Source organism: Taudactylus pleione, unplaced genomic scaffold (assembly GCF_031769625.1).
Source record: "Taudactylus pleione unplaced genomic scaffold, aTauple2 ptg000270l, whole genome shotgun sequence".
NCBI lineage: Eukaryota > Metazoa > Chordata > Amphibia > Anura > Myobatrachidae > Taudactylus > Taudactylus pleione.
Genome location: NW_028284672.1, coordinates 9,734,446 through 9,753,807, shown reverse-complemented (window position 1 = coordinate 9,753,807; position 19,362 = coordinate 9,734,446). Strand labels below are relative to the sequence as shown.

The 19,362-nt window shown below is 46.3% G+C and overlaps 1 protein-coding gene across 3 annotated transcripts in view; it reads right to left on the bottom strand.

Annotated features, from left to right (window-relative positions):
- The window catches only part of DIXDC1 (DIX domain containing 1), an 89,116-nt gene extending 73,083 nt beyond the window's left edge, over nucleotides 1-16,033 (bottom strand). For 2 of the 3 annotated variants that reach the window (XM_088481376.1, XM_088481378.1), the window contains exon 1: nucleotides 15,954-16,033. In XM_088481376.1, coding sequence (XP_088337502.1) covers nucleotides 15,954-16,009 — 56 coding nt within the window. In that variant the 5' untranslated portion in view covers nucleotides 16,010-16,033. Of the gene's footprint in view, nucleotides 1-1,227; nucleotides 1,788-15,953 lie in introns of those variants that run through there. The other variant, XM_088481377.1, reaches the window with a different exon arrangement.
- Between the last annotated feature and the right edge of the window lie 3,329 nt (nucleotides 16,034-19,362).

The following is a 19,362-nucleotide window of genomic DNA, read 5'->3' as shown; positions in this document are numbered from 1 at the left end:
TATTCAATTGCACTTAACGTGTATTTCTGTTCCTCCCTCCTGAGGCTTGAAAAGAAAATCACGTTAAGTTGGACTTTCCGGGGTTTATGTATCGAGCAATGAAAAGCATGTAGAAGTGAATCAGTGGAGAAGTTGCCCATAGCAACCAATCAGCTTTGAAGTAGCATTTATCAAGTACAGTCTATAAAATAATAGGTAGGAGCTGATTGGTTGCTCTGGGCAACTTCTCCATTGGTCCACTTCTCCACACTTTTCACTGCATGATACATAAACCCCTTCGGCCCTTATTACAGTTGCCTCGAATGTATTAACCCATACCTCCGGGAACTTATCCCAGAATCTATGGGTTAACGCATGTTGGCTGAGGATTTACCACACGAGTAAAAGGGCATTGAATATCTCTGAATGTAAAAGTCCAAGGCTACCACCCTTCTCCTTGTACGGGATGGTATCAAGCCTAATTGATTCTGGCCCATAGTGTAATACTGGAACTGAGCCTATTTTATGAAATTAGGAATCTATTTAGCAAGCAAAATGTCACTTAAATCATGCGGAAACAAGTTTTATGTAAATGTGTATATTTACAGTATATGCTCACTATACTGTGTATATAGCCCTTCCTGGCGCTTGTCTGCCTTACATTCATATTGCTCCCTCCCCTCCCCCACACACTCCTCCACCTGGGAGACGACCTGGGAGACGGAGGAGAGTGTGAGGGAGGGAGCAATATGAATTCAGACAAGCGCCAGTAAGGGCTATATATAAAGTGAACATATAAATATATACACCAACCGCTATCCCTGCAAGGATTTATCCTGCCTAGCAGGAAAATGGGAGAAATGGTAATAATCACAAAGCTATTGGCCGAAAAACATTCCAACCAATATCACAATTATCGCTAAATAGACCCCTTAATGAGATCGGACATATTATATATATATATCCGTGTGTACACAACAGGTGTGCCTGCATACCCAATTCACCATGTGTCTAGCATACGTCTCTCTTGAATAAAGACTGTATATAGTTACACAAGACAGTATAAGGCAGTATATAGTGGTACAGAAGGAATTGCCCCCCATATAGTAACATATTTGTTTTGCTTGAAATGTGTATAGTAAAGATTGCTATAGAAAGACTACAGGAATTGGATTGGCCCCCTCCTATCTAAATACAGGTATAAATCCAAGCAGATTTTCAATGGCAACAGCGTCACATATTCCTTACCATTTCACCAGCTTCCCTCCCATGATTCTGACTCAAGCCTGTGGCATCACGAAGGCAGGACCACGTAGCTGTGTGAGCCACGCGTGGCTTATCAGCAGTGCCTTCTCCAGGTGATGACGATTGGCCACGACTGCTGCTGTCACCTGTTTACCGAGCCCAGCAATGCTGCGCGCTCTCCATCATCTGTACTTTGGCACTATTCAGCAACAGGACTGATGCCTCCGTTTTTCTATCCCCTGTATCCATCCAATGTTCCTGTCTCCTGCATGTGCAGATCAGACCTTCCTGAGCTGATTTCATTGCAAGCCCCTTGCTCCATTACACACTGCAGTTTCCCATAACCCTCCAGCTTGTTTTCCTTCCTCTAGAAAGCATTCTAGGAGCATGCAAATACTGTCTCCATTCCAGCCGTGGAGCAAATTAACTGCATCTTCATAGCAGAGCTAAAACAAAGCAGCCGTCCTCGCACTAATCACAGCTATTCACTGACCCCTTTTACAGGATCGCTGGATTATTTTGCAAGCTGTCTGCTCTCTTCTTCTGTCACCCTGAGCCTTGCAGAATATTCTCCCCACCCAGCATCACAGGGAGATGAATACAAGCTAAGATGAGGGGGGAGGGAGGTCCTCATTATCCAATAGGCAGAGGGGGATGTATTGGTACCCTGGGAATAAGTGTGATTTTTTTTTTGGGGCATCTCTCATCTAAATTATTTATATACCCAGCACCACTGGAACAATGTTAAGTCAATTATATTGTATACAGATATAATTATATATATATATATATATATATATATATATAATCACATATATCATTAATTTAATTGAAACTATTAATGTATTACTAATGATGGATAGAACATTAATAATTAAACAATGTAATGATTGTATAGGATATTATAATAACATAACCACTGGTCATTTTACATTTTGGCTGCAAAAATCATATTTATTTGCCCGGGAACTCTTCTGTTGAATCATATCTAGAAAGTACTGAGAGCATTGTTAGAATGATTTTAAATAATGCCCTGAATTAAAATTGGGAAGAAGACAGAGCTAGAGCCTCAGTGCCACCTATACAAGAGTGCCTGGAAACTGTTGAAAATATCCAGTGCCTAATGTTATTCTTGACATGCTCTCACGCACAGTATCAATTATTTACATATCTGAAACCACCGTAGAGAAAGTAATCACTGCTGGGTGCATTTCATGAGTCTCGAAAACTGACAAATAGATAATACAATAAAAATGTTGCTATATAAACGGGATGCGATCAGATTGCCGGCGGACGGGATGCCGGATGTCAGTATACCGGCGCCTTAATCCGACGCCCGTCAGAACGCAGGCACCGCCATCCTGAAGAGATCAAGAAACCTATGTCGGCATCCTGATGGTAAGGATGCGGGTTAGAGTTAGGCCGGTGCAGGGGGGGTTAGGTTTATGGACTTCAAAGTGGGGTTAGGGTTCGGCACCAACCGAGGAGGGTTAGATTTAGGGTGCAGGAAAGGGGGGTTAGGTTTAGGCACCACCGGGGGGAGAGGTTAGGGTTAGGTACTACAGGGGGAGGTTAGGGTTAGGCACCACCAGGGGAGGATTAGGGTTAAGGGCGGAGAGGGATACGGTTAGGCAACTTACCAGCCCCTGTCGGGATTCGGAACATCGGGATCCCACTGTCGGCCTTATGACCACCGGCATCCCGACCGCCGGTAAATCGTATGTATTCCATATAAACATATATGATTTTATATACCATTTATCATTGTAGCATTTCTGGGTAAGCTGGTAGCCAAGGACAGAAGTATGGAGCCATTAATACTGTAAGTAAAAACTGAATGTGCAAAATTTATGTTACAGCCAAGATAAACTGAATAGTATACACAATTAATTAAACAGACTAGCACCAAAGTTCACTTTAATATATCAGCAACAATGTCCCAACAATTACGCCAATAACGATACAATATGCTAGGGATATGGTATGTGATGTCAACATTCACTGACAAAATCAATGAACTATATGTTTCAGTGCACTACCATGTATCAGCAGGTATGGGATTATACCAATTATAATACATTTAAAAGGAACCAGCGCTATATAAACAATATTTAAAAAAAATAGTATATCAGAGAAACAGATGTGACATTAGTAAACAATACAATTTTATTTAATATATCAATTGGATAAAATAGAGCTATTGGATAAACAATGTATCATCATGTTAACGGTGATTGACCCTCCTAGTATGGTGGTAATACTAGGACTCGCTCCCAAATGACTGAGTTCATAAGCAGCAATAAGTACCATATACAGTCCTCTTAGCATACAAATCGCATGTGCCAGGGCTGTCAGAAAAGTCCACTTGTAGCGGCTTAAGCCATTTTAAACAATGCCTGCACGGTTTAAAAAGTGATCTAATACCGATTGGACCTATTTGGACTTTGGATTTACAGCTAGAAGTGGACTTTTCTGACAGCCCCGGCACCTGAGATCTGTACACTAAGAGGATTGTATACCCACATTGACATGCACCCGGTCCAGCCATCGCAGAGGAGAACAGAAGGAAAGACAGAAGGAGCAGGGTGGGGGGAGCCAAAAGGACAAACTGCATGAATGAAGATAGCCTGAAGCAAGAGGTCAGTCAGTGTGCAGTGGTTACTATACTGGGCTACACAGGGCTAATCTGCACGGGACAGTGGAGACTGAGAGAGGGAGATTCTCACCTCCACCTTCTAGGGCACATGAAGAAACATGAGTCAGCTGATGCAGTGTGCACACTGGGAGACTTCTAGAGAGCTCCTTCCTGCTGCTGCCTGGCTGGCTGTGTCACTAAACGGGCTACTATGCCTCTGGAAGAAGCAAATGTAAGCGAAATGTACAAGTAAGTAAGATGCTTTTCATTTGATTGTCCCAGTATTTGCTCCTAATGCACAGGGGAGGCACAGAGTGCACAGGCACTAGCAGGAATACCCCCATTCCTACACAATCAGACGCAGACCCCCTCCTCCCAGCCAATCACCACATGCAGAGCAGCAAACAGGTACCTCTAGCCTTCACCTGGCAGTCTCAGCCCCATTCATGATGTGAAATTGGCTCCAGTCCAAAATGTCCCCCATGCAGTTTTCCAGAGCACCTACACCAGCTCCTTGACCCCTCCATTTCCCTGACCCCTACTTGCGGTACACAAATTCTCTGCATCACTTCCCTGACTCCTTCATACCCTCTACTACCTCCCTGCACTACCATCCTGATCCCTCCATGTCCATCACTACCTCCCTGCACTACCATCCTCATCCCTCCATGTCCATCACTACCTCCTTGCACTACCATCCGGATCCCTCCATGCCCACCACTACCTCTCTGCACTACCCCCTTGATCCCTCCATGCCCAACACTACCTCTCTGCACTACCCCCCTGACCCACCACTAATACTCTGCACTCCTGAGACAGCACTGATGAAGGTAGTAAATGATCTGGTCACTGCCAAGGCTAATATCCATTACTCACTTCTAATTCTTGTAGATCTCTCTACTGCCTTTGACACTGTTGACCACTCTCTTCTCATGCAGACACTACAAGCCCTTGGTCTTCAAGACACAGCCCTTTCTTGGTTCTCATCTTACCTATCTAATCGCTCTTTCACTGTTCGCTTTTCTGATTCTACCTCCACTTCGCTACCTCTATCAGTTGTAGTACCACAAGGCTTAGTCTTAGGTCCTCTGCTTTTCTCATTCTATACCACCTCTCTTGGCATTAATCAGCTCTTTTGGTTTTCAGTATCATCTGTACGTGGACGATACTCAAATCTACCTATCCTCCCCAGATATGTCACCATCTGTGCTTGCCTGTGTCACTGAATGTTTCTCTGCCATTTCATCTTGGATGGCATCTCACCAGCTAAAACTTAATAAATCCAAAACAGAATTAAATCTATTTCCACCGGCCAATCGTAGTTACCAACCTGATATCTCTATCACTGTTGACAACTCGACAATCAACCCGACCCCACAAGCCCACTGCCTAGGTGTCATCCTTGACTCTGAACTGTCCTTTGTTCCCCACATTCAATCGGTCTCAAAATTATGTTACATACATCTAAAAAAACATATCCAAAATTCGACCATATCTTACAAGACACTGCAGAAACTCTAATCCACGCATTCTTTATTTCCTGCATCGACTATTGCAATAGTCTCCTTACTAGTCTTCCCAAAAACGGAAAATCCATTTTGAATGCAGCTGCGAGGCTGATCTTCCTTGCCAAACATTCATTGTCTGCTGATCCACTCTGTCAGTCCCTCCATTGGTTACCGGTCTTCTACCATATTCATTATAAAATGCTTACACTCACACATAAAGCTATTAACTAAACCACACCAACATACATCTCTTCACTTATCTCAAAATATCTTCCAACCCGACATATCCGCTCGGCACAAGGTCTGCGTCTCTCATCCTTCCGCATTACTTATTCCCATGCACAGTTACAGGACTTTTTTCGGGCTGCACTCATCCTGTGGAATGCCCTCCTACGCACGATAAGACTTTCTGCTAGTTTTCAAACATTCAAGCATTGTTTGAAAACTCACCTCTTCAGACAAACTTATCAGATTCCAGAACCACCCACAGCTTTAGATAGCTTCCATATCAGCTTTAGATAGCTTCCCTATGTGGGCAGCTTAAGATAGTTTACCTATCTAAAGCTGCCCAAACACATAGCAATATTTTACACGATTTGGCCGATTTCGATGAATCGTGATGACAAATCGTGTAAAATATGCCCAAATCGTGAGTAAATCGTGAGTCCCCACTCACGATCACGATGCGCGTCCCCGCAGGTCGCACATCGCATCTTCAGATCTGCCGTGCTGTAGGGCAGATCTGCTAACCTGGGACACAATGCACTGGAAAAAAAAAAAAAATTCAAGATGCACGATAGATCTTAAGGCAGATTGGATGCTTTTTGCTCCAAATCATGTGTGTAGGATTGCCGCGGAGCTGCCGGGGGAGAGTTCAAGCTATGGGCCTGATTCAGAGCCGGACGCTATTTGCGCTCGCTCGTTCATTAAAAAGGGGTGGCTATTCAAATGAACCGTTCGCACTTTGCGGTCTGTTCACGCCTCTACGTCTGAACGAGCGAACAAAACTCGCGGTCGTAATTTTGAAAAAGACGCCCCCTGGCCGCTTGCACCATACGTCATGTCCGCTATTTAATAGATTAATCGAGTACATCGAACAGCGTATGAACTGCTCGCTATTCTTGTGGTTGGTTTTTCCTACCACAATCTTGCGAGCAGTTCTGACTATAAATCAACCAAGTGACGTGGTTAATGACGCTGCTGTATTAATTATGCACACCCATAAAACGCCCGTTTTTACCTTTTAGCACGTCTGCGTTCTGATTTCCACTCCCAGTTTTCAAGCACCTTCCCCTATTACCACCCACATACGCCTCCTCCTGTCACTCAAAATAGCAGGCATTCGCTATTTAGCGAACAAACGATTTTCGGCCGCACTGAATGGTTCACGCATGCGTATTAAAATCCGTACGCATGCGCAGTTGTGCGAACATCGGTCAGAACGTACGAGCGGCTCTGAATCAGGCCCTATGTCTGTAGCCACCTAACTCCCTTCTTATAGTATACACATATCACATTTCCCTTTCTTCAATTTCACATCCTCCTGACCCTAGGCCAGTTTTCCAGTGTGACTGGATCATACAGCTCACCAATAACCTCTGCAATCGGGTTGGGCCAATTTGCAATATGTAGCACCTATCCTTGTGTATCAGCACCTATTTCCCTATAGATTGTAAGCTTGCGAGCAGGGCCCTCTTACCTTTATGTCTGTCTCTTATAACACAGTATTGTTCTATTAATGTTGTTTCAAATTGTAAAGCGCAACGGAATATGCTGCGCTGTATAAGAAACTGTTAATAAATAAATTACCCCATGTACCCTCCATGGCCAACACTACCACTCTGCACTACTCCCCTGACCCCTCCGTGCTCGCCTCTACCTCTCTGCACTACCAACGACCCACCACTACCACTCTGCACTATTCCAGTCTCCTCCATGCCCATCACTACCACTCTGCACTATCCCCGTCTCCTCCATGCCCATCACTACCACTCTGCACTACTGCCCTGGCCTCTCCATATCCACCATTACCCCCCGACATCTTCATGCGTACCACTGCCTCTCTGAATTATCCCACTGACACCTCTATGCCCACCACTAACTCTGCCATACTGCGTGACCCTACCATGCCCACCACTACCTCCCTGCATTACCCCCTGGGCCCTGACCCCACCGTACCCAACACTGCCTCTCTGCATTACCCCCCTGACCCCTCCGTGCTCGCCTCTACCTCTCTGCACTACCACCGACCCACCACTACTACTCTGCACTATCCCCGTCTCCTCCATGCCCATCGCTACCACTCTGCACTACTCCCCTGGCCCCTCCATATCCACCATTACCTCTCTGCATTACCCCCCCTGACATCTTCATGCCCACTTCTACCTCTCTGCATTACCCCACCTAACATCTTCATGCCTACCACTGCCTCTCTGAATTACCCCAATGACACATCTATGCCCACCACTACCTCACTGCCCTGACCCCTCCATGCCCTCCACTACCTCCCTGCATTACCCCCTGGGCCCTGACCCCACCATACCCAACACTACCTCTCTGCATTACATAATTGATTTTTCCCTAACTTAGCCCTACATACCTGACACCTCTATACCAAGCACTACAACACTGATGACTCCATATCAAGCAGTGCACCTTCTTCCACTTCTCCAGATAAAGCAAGGAGCAGGGTCTGTCTCAGGGTGTGGGCCCCAGAGTCCAAGAGGGCCCACACCCTGCACCCATATTTTTAAGACTTACTTCTCCAGAGTCCCACCTCGGCGCTATTAGTGCTGTAAAAATCGCCTGTAAAATGGCTGCCATGTCATTTACCCAGTGACCAGTGTATGCAGTGCCCAGAATCTACTGCTGCGGCGCTGCGCTCAGTGCGCTGCTGGCCGCCAAAGAGAGAGGAGGGGGCCCCAGATGGAGACTGCACACGGGCGCTCTCCTTTGTTAAAACGCCCCTGGTCTGCCTCCTGTTTAGTCATAAACAAACATAATTCAGCTTTTCTGCCCAGAGAGACAAAGGTATCTTCAAGCAACAACAACATTCTATAACTAGTTATTACTTGATTCAAGGCGACGAGTTTAAATGATAAAAAAAAAATCAAATAGTGACCGTCTTCAGTTGCCATCGTGTATTTGGGGCTAAATAGCTTGATGTACACACAACAACTAGTGTGGTGATGTAGTGCGGTGATGTAGTGTTGTGATGTAGTGCAGGGAGGTAGTGTAGTTATATAGGACCTCATTCAGAGTCGGTCATGGCAGCCGCATGGCTGTAAGGTAAAAGGGGCCAGATATGCAAATGAAGCGCTCGCAAGTTGCGTCGTTAAGATGGGATCGTTAGCTAGACGAGCGAGGGGAGGATGCGGCCGTAAGACTAGCATTACACGTCATCTCCGGGCATATAAGGATTAATCGAGACCATCGGAACTGCTCGTAGAGCTAAAGGTTGACCATACCCTCTCTTAAGCACTACGATCTAGTCAGTGTACAAACCTCCCATGTCACATGTGCCATGACACTACTTAGTTAATTATGCACTTCCATAAAACGCCGTTTGCATAGTTAGGCACGCCTGCGTTCGGATCTCCACTCCCCCGTTCACAAGCACCTTCCCCTGTTACCACCCACAAACACCTCATCCTGTCACTCAAACTAACAACCTGGCTGTGTTCAAGGAGAGCGCAATTTCTGATCGTAATAGCTAGTTTGTGCACGCGCATTGCGAATTTTACGCATGCGCAGTTTAGCGAACTTCAGTGGCGTACGACCATGTTGCCGCAACAACCGACTCTGAATGAGGTCCATAGTGTGGGGAGGTAGTGCAGTTACAGTAAATAGTGTGGGGAGGTAGTGCAGTTACAGTATATAGTGTGGGGAGTTAGTTTTGTTATATAGTGCAGGTATGTAGTACAGTGATGTAGTGTGGGGATGTATCATACTGATGTAGTGCAGTGATATAGTGTAGGGATGTATCATAGTGATGTAGTGTGGGGAGGTAGTGCAGTGATGTAGTGTGGGGAGGTATCATAGTGAGGTGGTGCAGTGATGTAGTGCAGGGATGCATCATAGTGATGTAGTGTTAGGAGGTAGTGCAGTGATGTAGTGCAGTGATATAGTGTGGGGATGTATCATAGTGATGTAGTGTGGGGAGGTAGTGTAGTGATGTAGTGTGGGGAGGTAGCGTAGTGATGTAGTGTGGGGAGGTAGAGTAGTGATGTAGTATGGGGAGGTAGTGATGTAGTATGGGGAGGTAGTGATGTAATGTGGGAAGGTAGCGTAGTGATGTAGTGTGGGGAGGTAGTGATGTAGTATGGGGAGGTAGTGTAGTGATGTAGTGTGGGGAGGTAGTGATGTAGTGTGGGGAGGTAGCGTAGTGATGTAGTGTGGGGAGGTAGCGTAGTGATTTAGTGTGGGGAGGTAGGGAAGTGATGTAGTGTGGGGAGGAACTGCAGTGATATAGTGCAGGGATGTATCATAATGATGTAGTGTGGGGAGGTAGCATAGTGATGTAGTGCAGGGATGCATCATAGTGATGTAGTGTGGGGAGGTAGTGCAGTGATGTAGTGTGAGGACGTAGAGTAGCGATGTAGTGTGGGGAGGTAGTGCAGTGATATAGTGCAGGGATGCATCATAGTGATGTAGTGTGGGGAGGTAGCGTAGTGATGTAGTGTGGAGAGGTAGTGCAGTGATGTAGTTGTGTGGAGATAGCGTATTGATGTAGTGTGGGGAGGAAGCGTAGTGATGTAGTGTGGAGAGGTAGTGCAGTGATGTAGTGTGTGGAGATAGCGTATTGATGTAGTGTGGGGAGGTAGCGTAGTAATGTAGTGTGGAGAGGTAGTGCAGTGATGTAGTGTGGGGAGGTAGCGTATTGATGTAGTGTGGGGAGGTAGTGCAGTGATGCATCACAGTGATGTAGTGTGGGGAGGTAGTGAAGTGATGCAGTGTTTGGAAGTAGCGTATTGATGTAGTGTGGGGAGGTAGCGTAGTGATGTGGTGTGGGGAGGTAGTGAAGTGATGCAGTGTTTGGAAGTAGCGTAGTGATGTAGTGTGGAGAGGTAGTGCAGTGATGTAGTGTGAGGAGGTAGCGTAGTGATGTAGTGTGGGAGCTAGCGTGGTGATGTAGTGTGGGGAGGTAGTGCAGTGATGTAGTGTGAGGAGGTAGCGTGGTGATGTAGTGTGGGCAGGTAGCATAGTGATGTAGTGTGGGGAGGTAGTGCAGTGATGTAGTGTGGGGAGGTAGCGTAGTGATGTAGTGTGGGGAGGTAGCATAGTGATGTAGTGTGGGGAGGTAGTGCAGTGATGTAGTGTGGGGAGGTAGTGCAGTGATGTAGTGTGGGGAGGTAGCGTATAGTGTGGGGAGGTAGCGCAGTGATGTAGTGTGGGGAGGTAGCGTAGTGATGTATTGTGGGGAGGTAGTGCAGTGATGTAGTGTGGGGAGGTAGTGCAGTGATGTAGTGTGGGGAGGTAGCGTAGTGATGTAGTGTGGGGAAGTAGCGTATTGATGTAGTGTGGGGAGGTAGTGCAGTGATAAAGGGTGCCACCACACCCCCACTGTCTGGCCGGGAGAACCTCTCTGCGGTGCTGATCACACCTCTTGCAGTGGCACACAATAGGCCCTTGATAAATTTCAGCTCCAGGCCCATGTGGACCTTAATCTGGCACTGTTTATTTCCACACTGCTGTAATCCTATAGCAATGATCTTTCTGCTACGAGATTATCAGATACAGGGGCACTGGGAGAGTAGAGGGAGATCAAACGGCAGGGGTCCTGTACATTAGACGCCACCATTCTGCTGGTCAGAAGGAGCTAAACATATCCATCAACATTGCTAACTACAGAGGTACAGGAGGAGGAAAAGCAGGAAACAGATTGGTCTAAGGCATAGCTGTGTGCATGTATTCCCCTCCACCCCAACAAAGAAACAAAGCTATAGAAAATAGGTGAATGCATCACATTAGATTTTCACAGCTCTATGACACAGTGATAACAAGAAAGCATCATTGTGTGGAATACTTATTTAAGGACAGCTATATAGTCCAGGAATAGCTCTCTAGGTGATAATGGCATATTAAACTAAGCTTCTCAGAGCAAAGTTACAGTGTCATATAACATTGGTTTAGTTACATTGTGTACAGTGGGCCTGATTCAGACCCGGTCGCTCTAACAGAGCACTCGCTCTGAATCAGGGCCGTTTTTTTTTTTTTGTATCGGCCTCTTGGCAGCTCGCATAGCTGTGGGTGACCACCCACAGCTATTGCGAGCGGCCATGATGATGGTCGCGATGGTCAAGACCATCGCGACCATTGGGCTTGCGACGAGACCCTTGTGGTAGGGTCTCGTGGCCGCAAGCCCCAGAGAGATTTCGACTCTAACAGAGCCGGAATCTCTCCACTGACATCACTCGTGATGTCAGTGGGGCCGCCCCCAGACGGTAGGCGTTCTCATGGGAATGCCTCCGTTTGGCCAACCACCCCCCCGGCCCGCCCACCAAAGGGGGCGAGCTGTCACTCAACATCGACAGCTCGCCCCCTTTGTTGCGAGACCCGGAGCGACGGATTGCCCGTCGCTAGCCGGGTCTCGCGCATGCGCACAACGGAGCAGGCTCTGTCGTGCGCATGTGCTCTGGGCCACCATCGACCTGGTTGTGAGCGCTCAGCGCTTGCGCCAGGGTCTGAATCAGGCCCAGTGTCTGCATATTTTAAGTCAGGAACACACTAGACGACCTGTGTCCCCAGTAGAAGGCAGATGCGACGTACGTCATATCATGCGGTACGTACACACCACACGATTTGGTGAATGACCGCACGATATATCGTTCCCCCGCCGAATCTAAATGCATGGGGTCATCAGTCACATCCTCAGACTGAGCAGCATGTTCGGCAGATCTGAGGATGCGACACAGACAACGCCGCGGGAGCGCGCATAGGGCCTGATTCAGACCCGTTCGCTATATGCGTGCGCGTGCAAGCGGCCCAATGTTCTGTGTACACACATGCGCATGCTTCGTTCTGCACGTGCGCAAACTACTCACTGCGATGGCATACCGCTCGCTCGCAGAGCAAATACAGCCCAGGGTAATGAGTGACAGGAGAGGTCGTTTGTGGGTGGTAACAGGGGCAGGACACTAATAACGGGGGGTTGGAGATGTGAACGCAGGCGTGCCTCAGTGTTTCAACGCCGTTTTAGAGGCGTGCACAATTAACAGGCAGCGTCATAGTACACGTCACTTGCCTTATTTTTACACTGATTTCCTCGCAATGCTTGCGGTAGGGTAAAGCTACATCAAGCGCTGCGTTCACATCCATGGTGCTCGATGTACCAATGTTTTAATACACTTCTTGGAGATGACGTGGTGCTGTGGGCGGCTCTGCCTGTGCGATTGGGCGTACGCATACACAAAGTGGCCGCTCGCTAAGACATGGTGAACGTGCTAATGCCTTGGTGAGCGATCGCTTCCTGTGGCGTCACCTTGACAAATTTGCATACACATCCAGCGAGCGTACGCAGATAGCGAACGGGTCTGAATCAGGCCCATAGTACATACATACTGGATGATTTTAACGATTTGTTGTTCTGATCCGTCGGAAATGACAAATCGTTAAAAAATCGTATAGTGTGTACCCGACATCTCTCCTACAAAGCCTTCATGATCTGATGACCTGTTCTGGCCGTCAACAGGCAGAGAACTGAACTGACCCGGCAATGGTGCACAGGCCAATACACTGGGTCATTGCTATCAGCATATGACCAATACAAGTTTTTGTACTTAATCATCTTATCTTACAGATGACCCGAGGCCGGATTATTTTTGGATGTGGCAAATGATTTTGGACCATATACAGTATGTGTCACTACTATGGAAATTATAGGTGTGTGTTTGTGTGCGGTGTGCATTCGTTAAAATGCATGTTGCATAACTGCACGCCACATGCATCAGAACTAACGGAAAGGAAGATATGTAGTAGACTTAGTATTATATGTGTGTATGTTGCTATGGTGGTCTGACATCACAGGAAATAAGGGCCTGATTCAGAGCCGGACGCTATTTGCGCTCGCTCGTTCAGAAAAAGGGGCCAGCTATTTAAATTGAGTGCTCGCTCTTTGCGGTCTGTTGACGCCTCTATGTCTGAGCGAACTAAACATGCGCTCGCTATTTTGTAAAGACGCCCCCTGGCCGCTCGCATCCTACGTCATCTCCGCTATTTATTTGATTAATCGAGTACTTCGAAAGGCATCTGAACTGCTCGCAGTGCTTGTGGTTGGATTTTCCTAACGCAATCATGCGAACAGTTCAGGCTAAGAAACAACCAAGTGACGTGGTCGATGACGCTGCTTTGTTAATTATGCACACCCTTAAAACGCCCGTTTTGACCGTTTGGCACGCCTGCGTTCGGATCTCCACTCCCCGTTTTCAAGCACCTTCCCCTGTTACACCCACAAACGCCTCATCCTGTCACTCAAATTAGCAGGCACTCGCAATTTTGCGAACACACGTTTTCCAACCGCACTGACTGGTTGGCGCATGCGCATTACGACCCATACGCATGTGCAGATGTGCGAACATCGCTCGGAGCTAACGAGCGGCCGCTTACGAGCGGCTCTGAATCAGGCCCTAAGTACGCTCTTGGTAGAACTTCATTGGGACTATCAGCCATACAAAATAAAGATGTCAAAGGATTTAAACTGACCCGACATGTATATCTAATGTTAGGCAGATATTTGTATGTATGTGTAAATGCATACTGACTTTGTGAAACCAGAAACAGAGTGGAGACACTACAAGGAGCTGAAGTGAATGAGCATGATGTGTCTAATCCATTATCCTTACTATGGGTAACTTTACATTTGCTGAGCCTTATAATATGTCCAATGTGATTAATTGGAGGCAGTCAGCCTGTGAGACACCGATTAAATCCTAATTGAATAGCGCACTGTATCCCTGGCCATAATTAAGATAATTATCAGCTATACAGAGCACTGTAGACAAAACACGCAGCTCCAAGGGATTCTCGTTATGATGTCACATATCTCTGTATAATGTGATATGTGTGTGCTATGGCTAAAACCATGGATGTACAAAAGATCAATATTGTGAGATCACATTGGCTTATATCAACATTACTTCACTTATATAATCCAGGGTCACCTGGCACTTTCATGATATCAGCCGGCAATGGTAAAGTGACCACACATTGTACAATCCTGCTGCTCCAATGACAGGAATCCAATACAGCCACACATGTAAGGGACCACACTGGACATAATAAGTACACTTGGGGCCAAATGTAATAGTTTCAGATTTGGCAAATGTGGGAATTTTTGGGTGATTTTGCCACAGTATTTAAAAAGGGCAATTTTTAAAAAAAGACTTTTTATGAAATCTGCACTTGTGCCAATATCAGAAGATATTATTATCGGCCTTCAAAGGGCACTGCCCTGCCTGAAATGTTGCTGCTATGCTTTAATCTTTAATAAATACTTTATTGTTTAACTTCTGAACTAGAGTGCTGTGCCTTCTTTATACATTCATACATACAATACATATATACAAATGAGAAATCAAGACATGCACATACATAATTATGGGGAATCTTATTGTCATAAATACATAAAGAACTAAAAAGAGCAAACTTTTTGAAGCACTAATAATTATCACCATGATTTATTTTTCTACCTATTTTTCTTATTCTACATTTGCTAAAGTGAATGTGACTTCATCTAAGGACAATCTCTAATAGTTAAAAAAAAATGCAATATAATAAACCATCCTATTAAAAACCCATGTAAGTCTAATACCTGTACAAGCAGGGTGAGAAAACCACTCCACCCTCTTCTTCTCTCCCTGCAGTCTCCTGGTCTGCAGTGCGCCCTCAGGTCCACCTTCCCATGGCACTGGGTCATTGGCTGCTACTGTTCATTACTGTCACTCAATTGTATTATTATCTCATTGTTTTAACATCCACTGTGTATTGTTTGTTGAACCTTTTATAATGTATAGTTGTTTATACCATTGTATTTTTACATAGCATTTGTAATGCATCACAGCGAAAGCATACCTCCCAACATTCATGAATGGAAAAGAGGGACATATCGTGCGCCTCTGGCGTGCACGACCCGAAAAAGGGGGCAGGGCTTATTGCAGATCGGCGGAGTCTTGCCGCGCACCCCCGTTTCGACACTCTGGGGGCATGACCAGATCATGGGCTGCCCCCAGGGACTCAGGCTGCACAGTAAAGATGCCGTGTGCTGCAGCGGGGTGTGCTCTCCCCAACTCCCCCCCACACCCCGGGACACTGCAATCCGTGGGTGGGACAGCGGGACAGTCCCAGAAAAATGGGACTGTCCCGCCCAAAGCTGGACAGTTGGGAGGTATGGTGAAAGTGAAGAGGCTAAGAGCAAAAAATAACTCAATTGAGTTGGTTATGTTTATCTATCAGAAGAAAAATGACTACTACAATGTGATGTGTGTCTTCTCCTGTGATAATAGTATGTCTAACCTTGTTTTCTGCTATCAGATACTCTCTCTATATGTCACATATATGAAATCTATGACTGTAGGAAAAGAGCTGCCTACCCCGATGACTCAGACGGAGAGCGGCTGCCTTGATGACCTTCATACTGCTTCACCATAGCCCGCACACTCCAGTATGGGTTTCCAATCTCTTCATCCACACTGCTGTTCCTGCACAGAAATCCATCGGAACATGTTATTAGTTATTCATGCACAGATCTTATGCATGGAATGTCCAGGTAATGAATTAAATGTCTGGAACTTATACTTACTATATACAGAATGCCTAGGCATTACATTGTGCGACTATAAACTAGGCCCATTATGTAAACAAATGCCTAGGCCAGTGGTTCTCAAACTTTTTTGAATCACGGCGCCCTAGAGTATCACAATTGTTTTCATGTTACCCCTAAGCCAAAAGTTTGTTATTGAGAAATTCAGAAAAAATAAATGATTAAGTAAATTGCCCTGACCTGTCATCCTTAGGGTCAGTTATGTGGTGGTGGACAGGTTTGCGCTTCTGTTTGTCCACATATTTACATTACATTGACTAAATAATTTGAGTTGGTGCTAGACCACCAACCTGAGGCACCCCTGCAAGGGTCCCGAGGCACCCCAGGGTGCCACGGCACACAGTTTGGGAACCACTGGCCTTGGCATTACACTATGCGACTATAAACTAGGCCCTTTATGTATACAAATGCCTAGTCATTACATTGTGCGACTATAAACTAGGCCCATTATGTATACATATGCCTAGTCATTACATTGTGCGACTATAAACTAGGCCCATTATGTATACAAATGCTTAGTCATTACATTGTGCGACTATAAACTAGGCCCATTATGTATACAAATGCCTAGTCTTTACATTGTGCGACTATAAACTATTTTATTTATTTATTACCAGTTATTTATATAGCGCACACATATTCCGCAGCGCTTTACAGAGAATATTTGTCCATTCACATCAGTCCCTGCCCCAGTGGAGCTTACAATATATATTCCCTACCACATGCTCACACACATATACACACTACGGTTAATTTTTGTTGGGAGCCAATTAACCTCCAGGATATTTTTGGGAGTGTGGGAGGAAACCGGAGCACTCGGAGGAAACCCACGCAAGCACAATATACAAACTCCACACGGTCAGGGCCGTAGTGGGTATCGAACCCATGACCTCAGTGCTGTGAGGCAGTAATGCTAACTATTACACCGTCTGTGCTGTCCCTAAACTAGGCCCATTATGTATACAAATGCCTAGTCATTGCATTGTGCGACTCTGAATCAGGCCCATTATGTATACAAATGTTATGCATTTACATTGTGCGACTCTGGATCAGGCCCATTAAGTATAGAATGCCTAGGGCGGCATTACATTGTGCGACTCTGGATCAGGCCCATTATGTATAGAATGCCTAGGGCGGCACTACATTGTGCGACTCTGGATCAGGCCCATTATGTATAGAATGCCTAGGCATTACATTTGTGCGACTCTGGATCAGGCCCTTATGTATAGAATGCCTAGGGCGGCATTACATTGTGTGACTCTGGATCAGGCCCATTACGTATAGAATGCCTAGGGATTACATTGTGTGACTCTTTATAAGGCCCATTATGTTTAGAATACCTAGGCATTACATTGTGCGACTCAGGATCAGGCCCATTACGTATAGAATGTCTAGGCATTACATTGTGTGACTCTGGATCAGGCCCATTACGTATAGAATGCCTAGGCATTACATTGTGTGACTCTTTATAAGGCCCATTATGTTTAGAATACCTAGGTATTACATTGTGCGACTCTGAATCAGGCCCATTATGTATAGAATGCCTAGGGCAGCATTACATTGTGTGACTCTTGATCAGGCCCTTTATGTATAGCAGGGATGGGGAACCTCAGGCCCGGGGGCTGTAATAGGCCCCCGGAATCATTTGGTCTGGCCCTCTGAGCTTTTTTCTCCTAGCCTCATCTGGCTAGCAGGGTGCCTAATATGGCACACTGCAGCCAGATTCAATGCAGCAATGCCGCTTGGAGCTTCCTTAGGACACTTCAGACAGTCACACCGCTGCCCTTACAGCTCCCCAGTGCATCCTCAGGATGCTCCGGGCATTGCTGTAATCACCGGTGATTGAGTCCCCGTCCCATGTGACATCACACGGAGGGAGTGTGGCATGCACCAGGCCCGCGAATAATGTTAAATGTATCGAAATGGCCTTCGGCAGAAAAAAGGTTCCTCACCCCAGATGTATAGAATGCCTAGGCATTACATTGTGCAACTCTGGATAAGGCCCATTATGTATAAAATACCTAGGCATTACATTGTGCATGTAATGAATCCCATGTAAGATTCATTCCTAAGGAGGCAATAGTGCTGAGGATTATATGAGCGATGGAGTTAACTGAAAGATAGTGCAGTTGCAGCCTAAAGGCTGGAGATATTGGCAAGGTGGTGACCTGGAGGTCACGTTGCAGCCTTGATGGCTGAAGATGCTTGGCTACGTGGTGACCTGATGGTCACGGTTGCATCCTTGAGGGCTGGGAATACTTTGCAAGATGGTGACCTGGTGGTCACGTTGCAGCCTTGAGGGCTGGAGATAGTTGGCAAGATGTTGTGGCCTTGTAGCCAAGTTGCAGCCTAGATGGCTGGAGATGTTTAGAGACACAGAGCAGCGGAGATACTCTTGATGTTAGACTTCCTCTCAGACACTGCAGTGCAGTTAATGCCACCGGGAAGTGGTGCTGCAACTGTGGTGACAGGAACACAATGCAGCGGAGGTTGTCGTGGTGTTAGGCTGGATACCCTCAGACGCTGCAGTGTGGCCTGTGCCGCCGGGATATGATACGGCACTGTGATGGCTGAGACGGAGATTTGCAGCGGAGATTGCCAAGGTGTAATGCTGAATACTCAGACGCTACAGTGCAGCCAATGCCGTCGGGATATGATTCAGCACAAGACAAGAAAACAACCAGGACTGGAAATGCTGGAGATCACAAGGTGAGATACCAACTCTATGGAACCGGAAACACGTGTAAGACGCTATCACTGGCATCCGAGAAATGCACCAGCAGGAAAGAAAAAGGAGGAGAAACCAATGCAGGCAGAGATGACGTAGCAGCCAGATGAGAGGACTTCATGAATTAGCAGCATGGCGTCCCAGTCTCCTAGCAACAGGAATAAGAGGACCGCCAGGAGCACCGTTGTCAAACAAGAAGCCTAGGGCGGCATTACATGGCGTGACTCTGGATCAGGCCCATTACGTATAGAATGCCTAGGCACTACATTGTGCGACTCTGAATCAGGCCCATTATGTATAGAATTCCTTAGGTACTATATTGTGCTACTCTGGGCATTACATTGTGTGACTCTGAATCAGGCCCATTATGTACAGAATGCCTAGGCATTACATTGTGCGACTCTGAATCAGGCCCATTATGTACAGAATGCCTAGGTATTACATTGTGCAA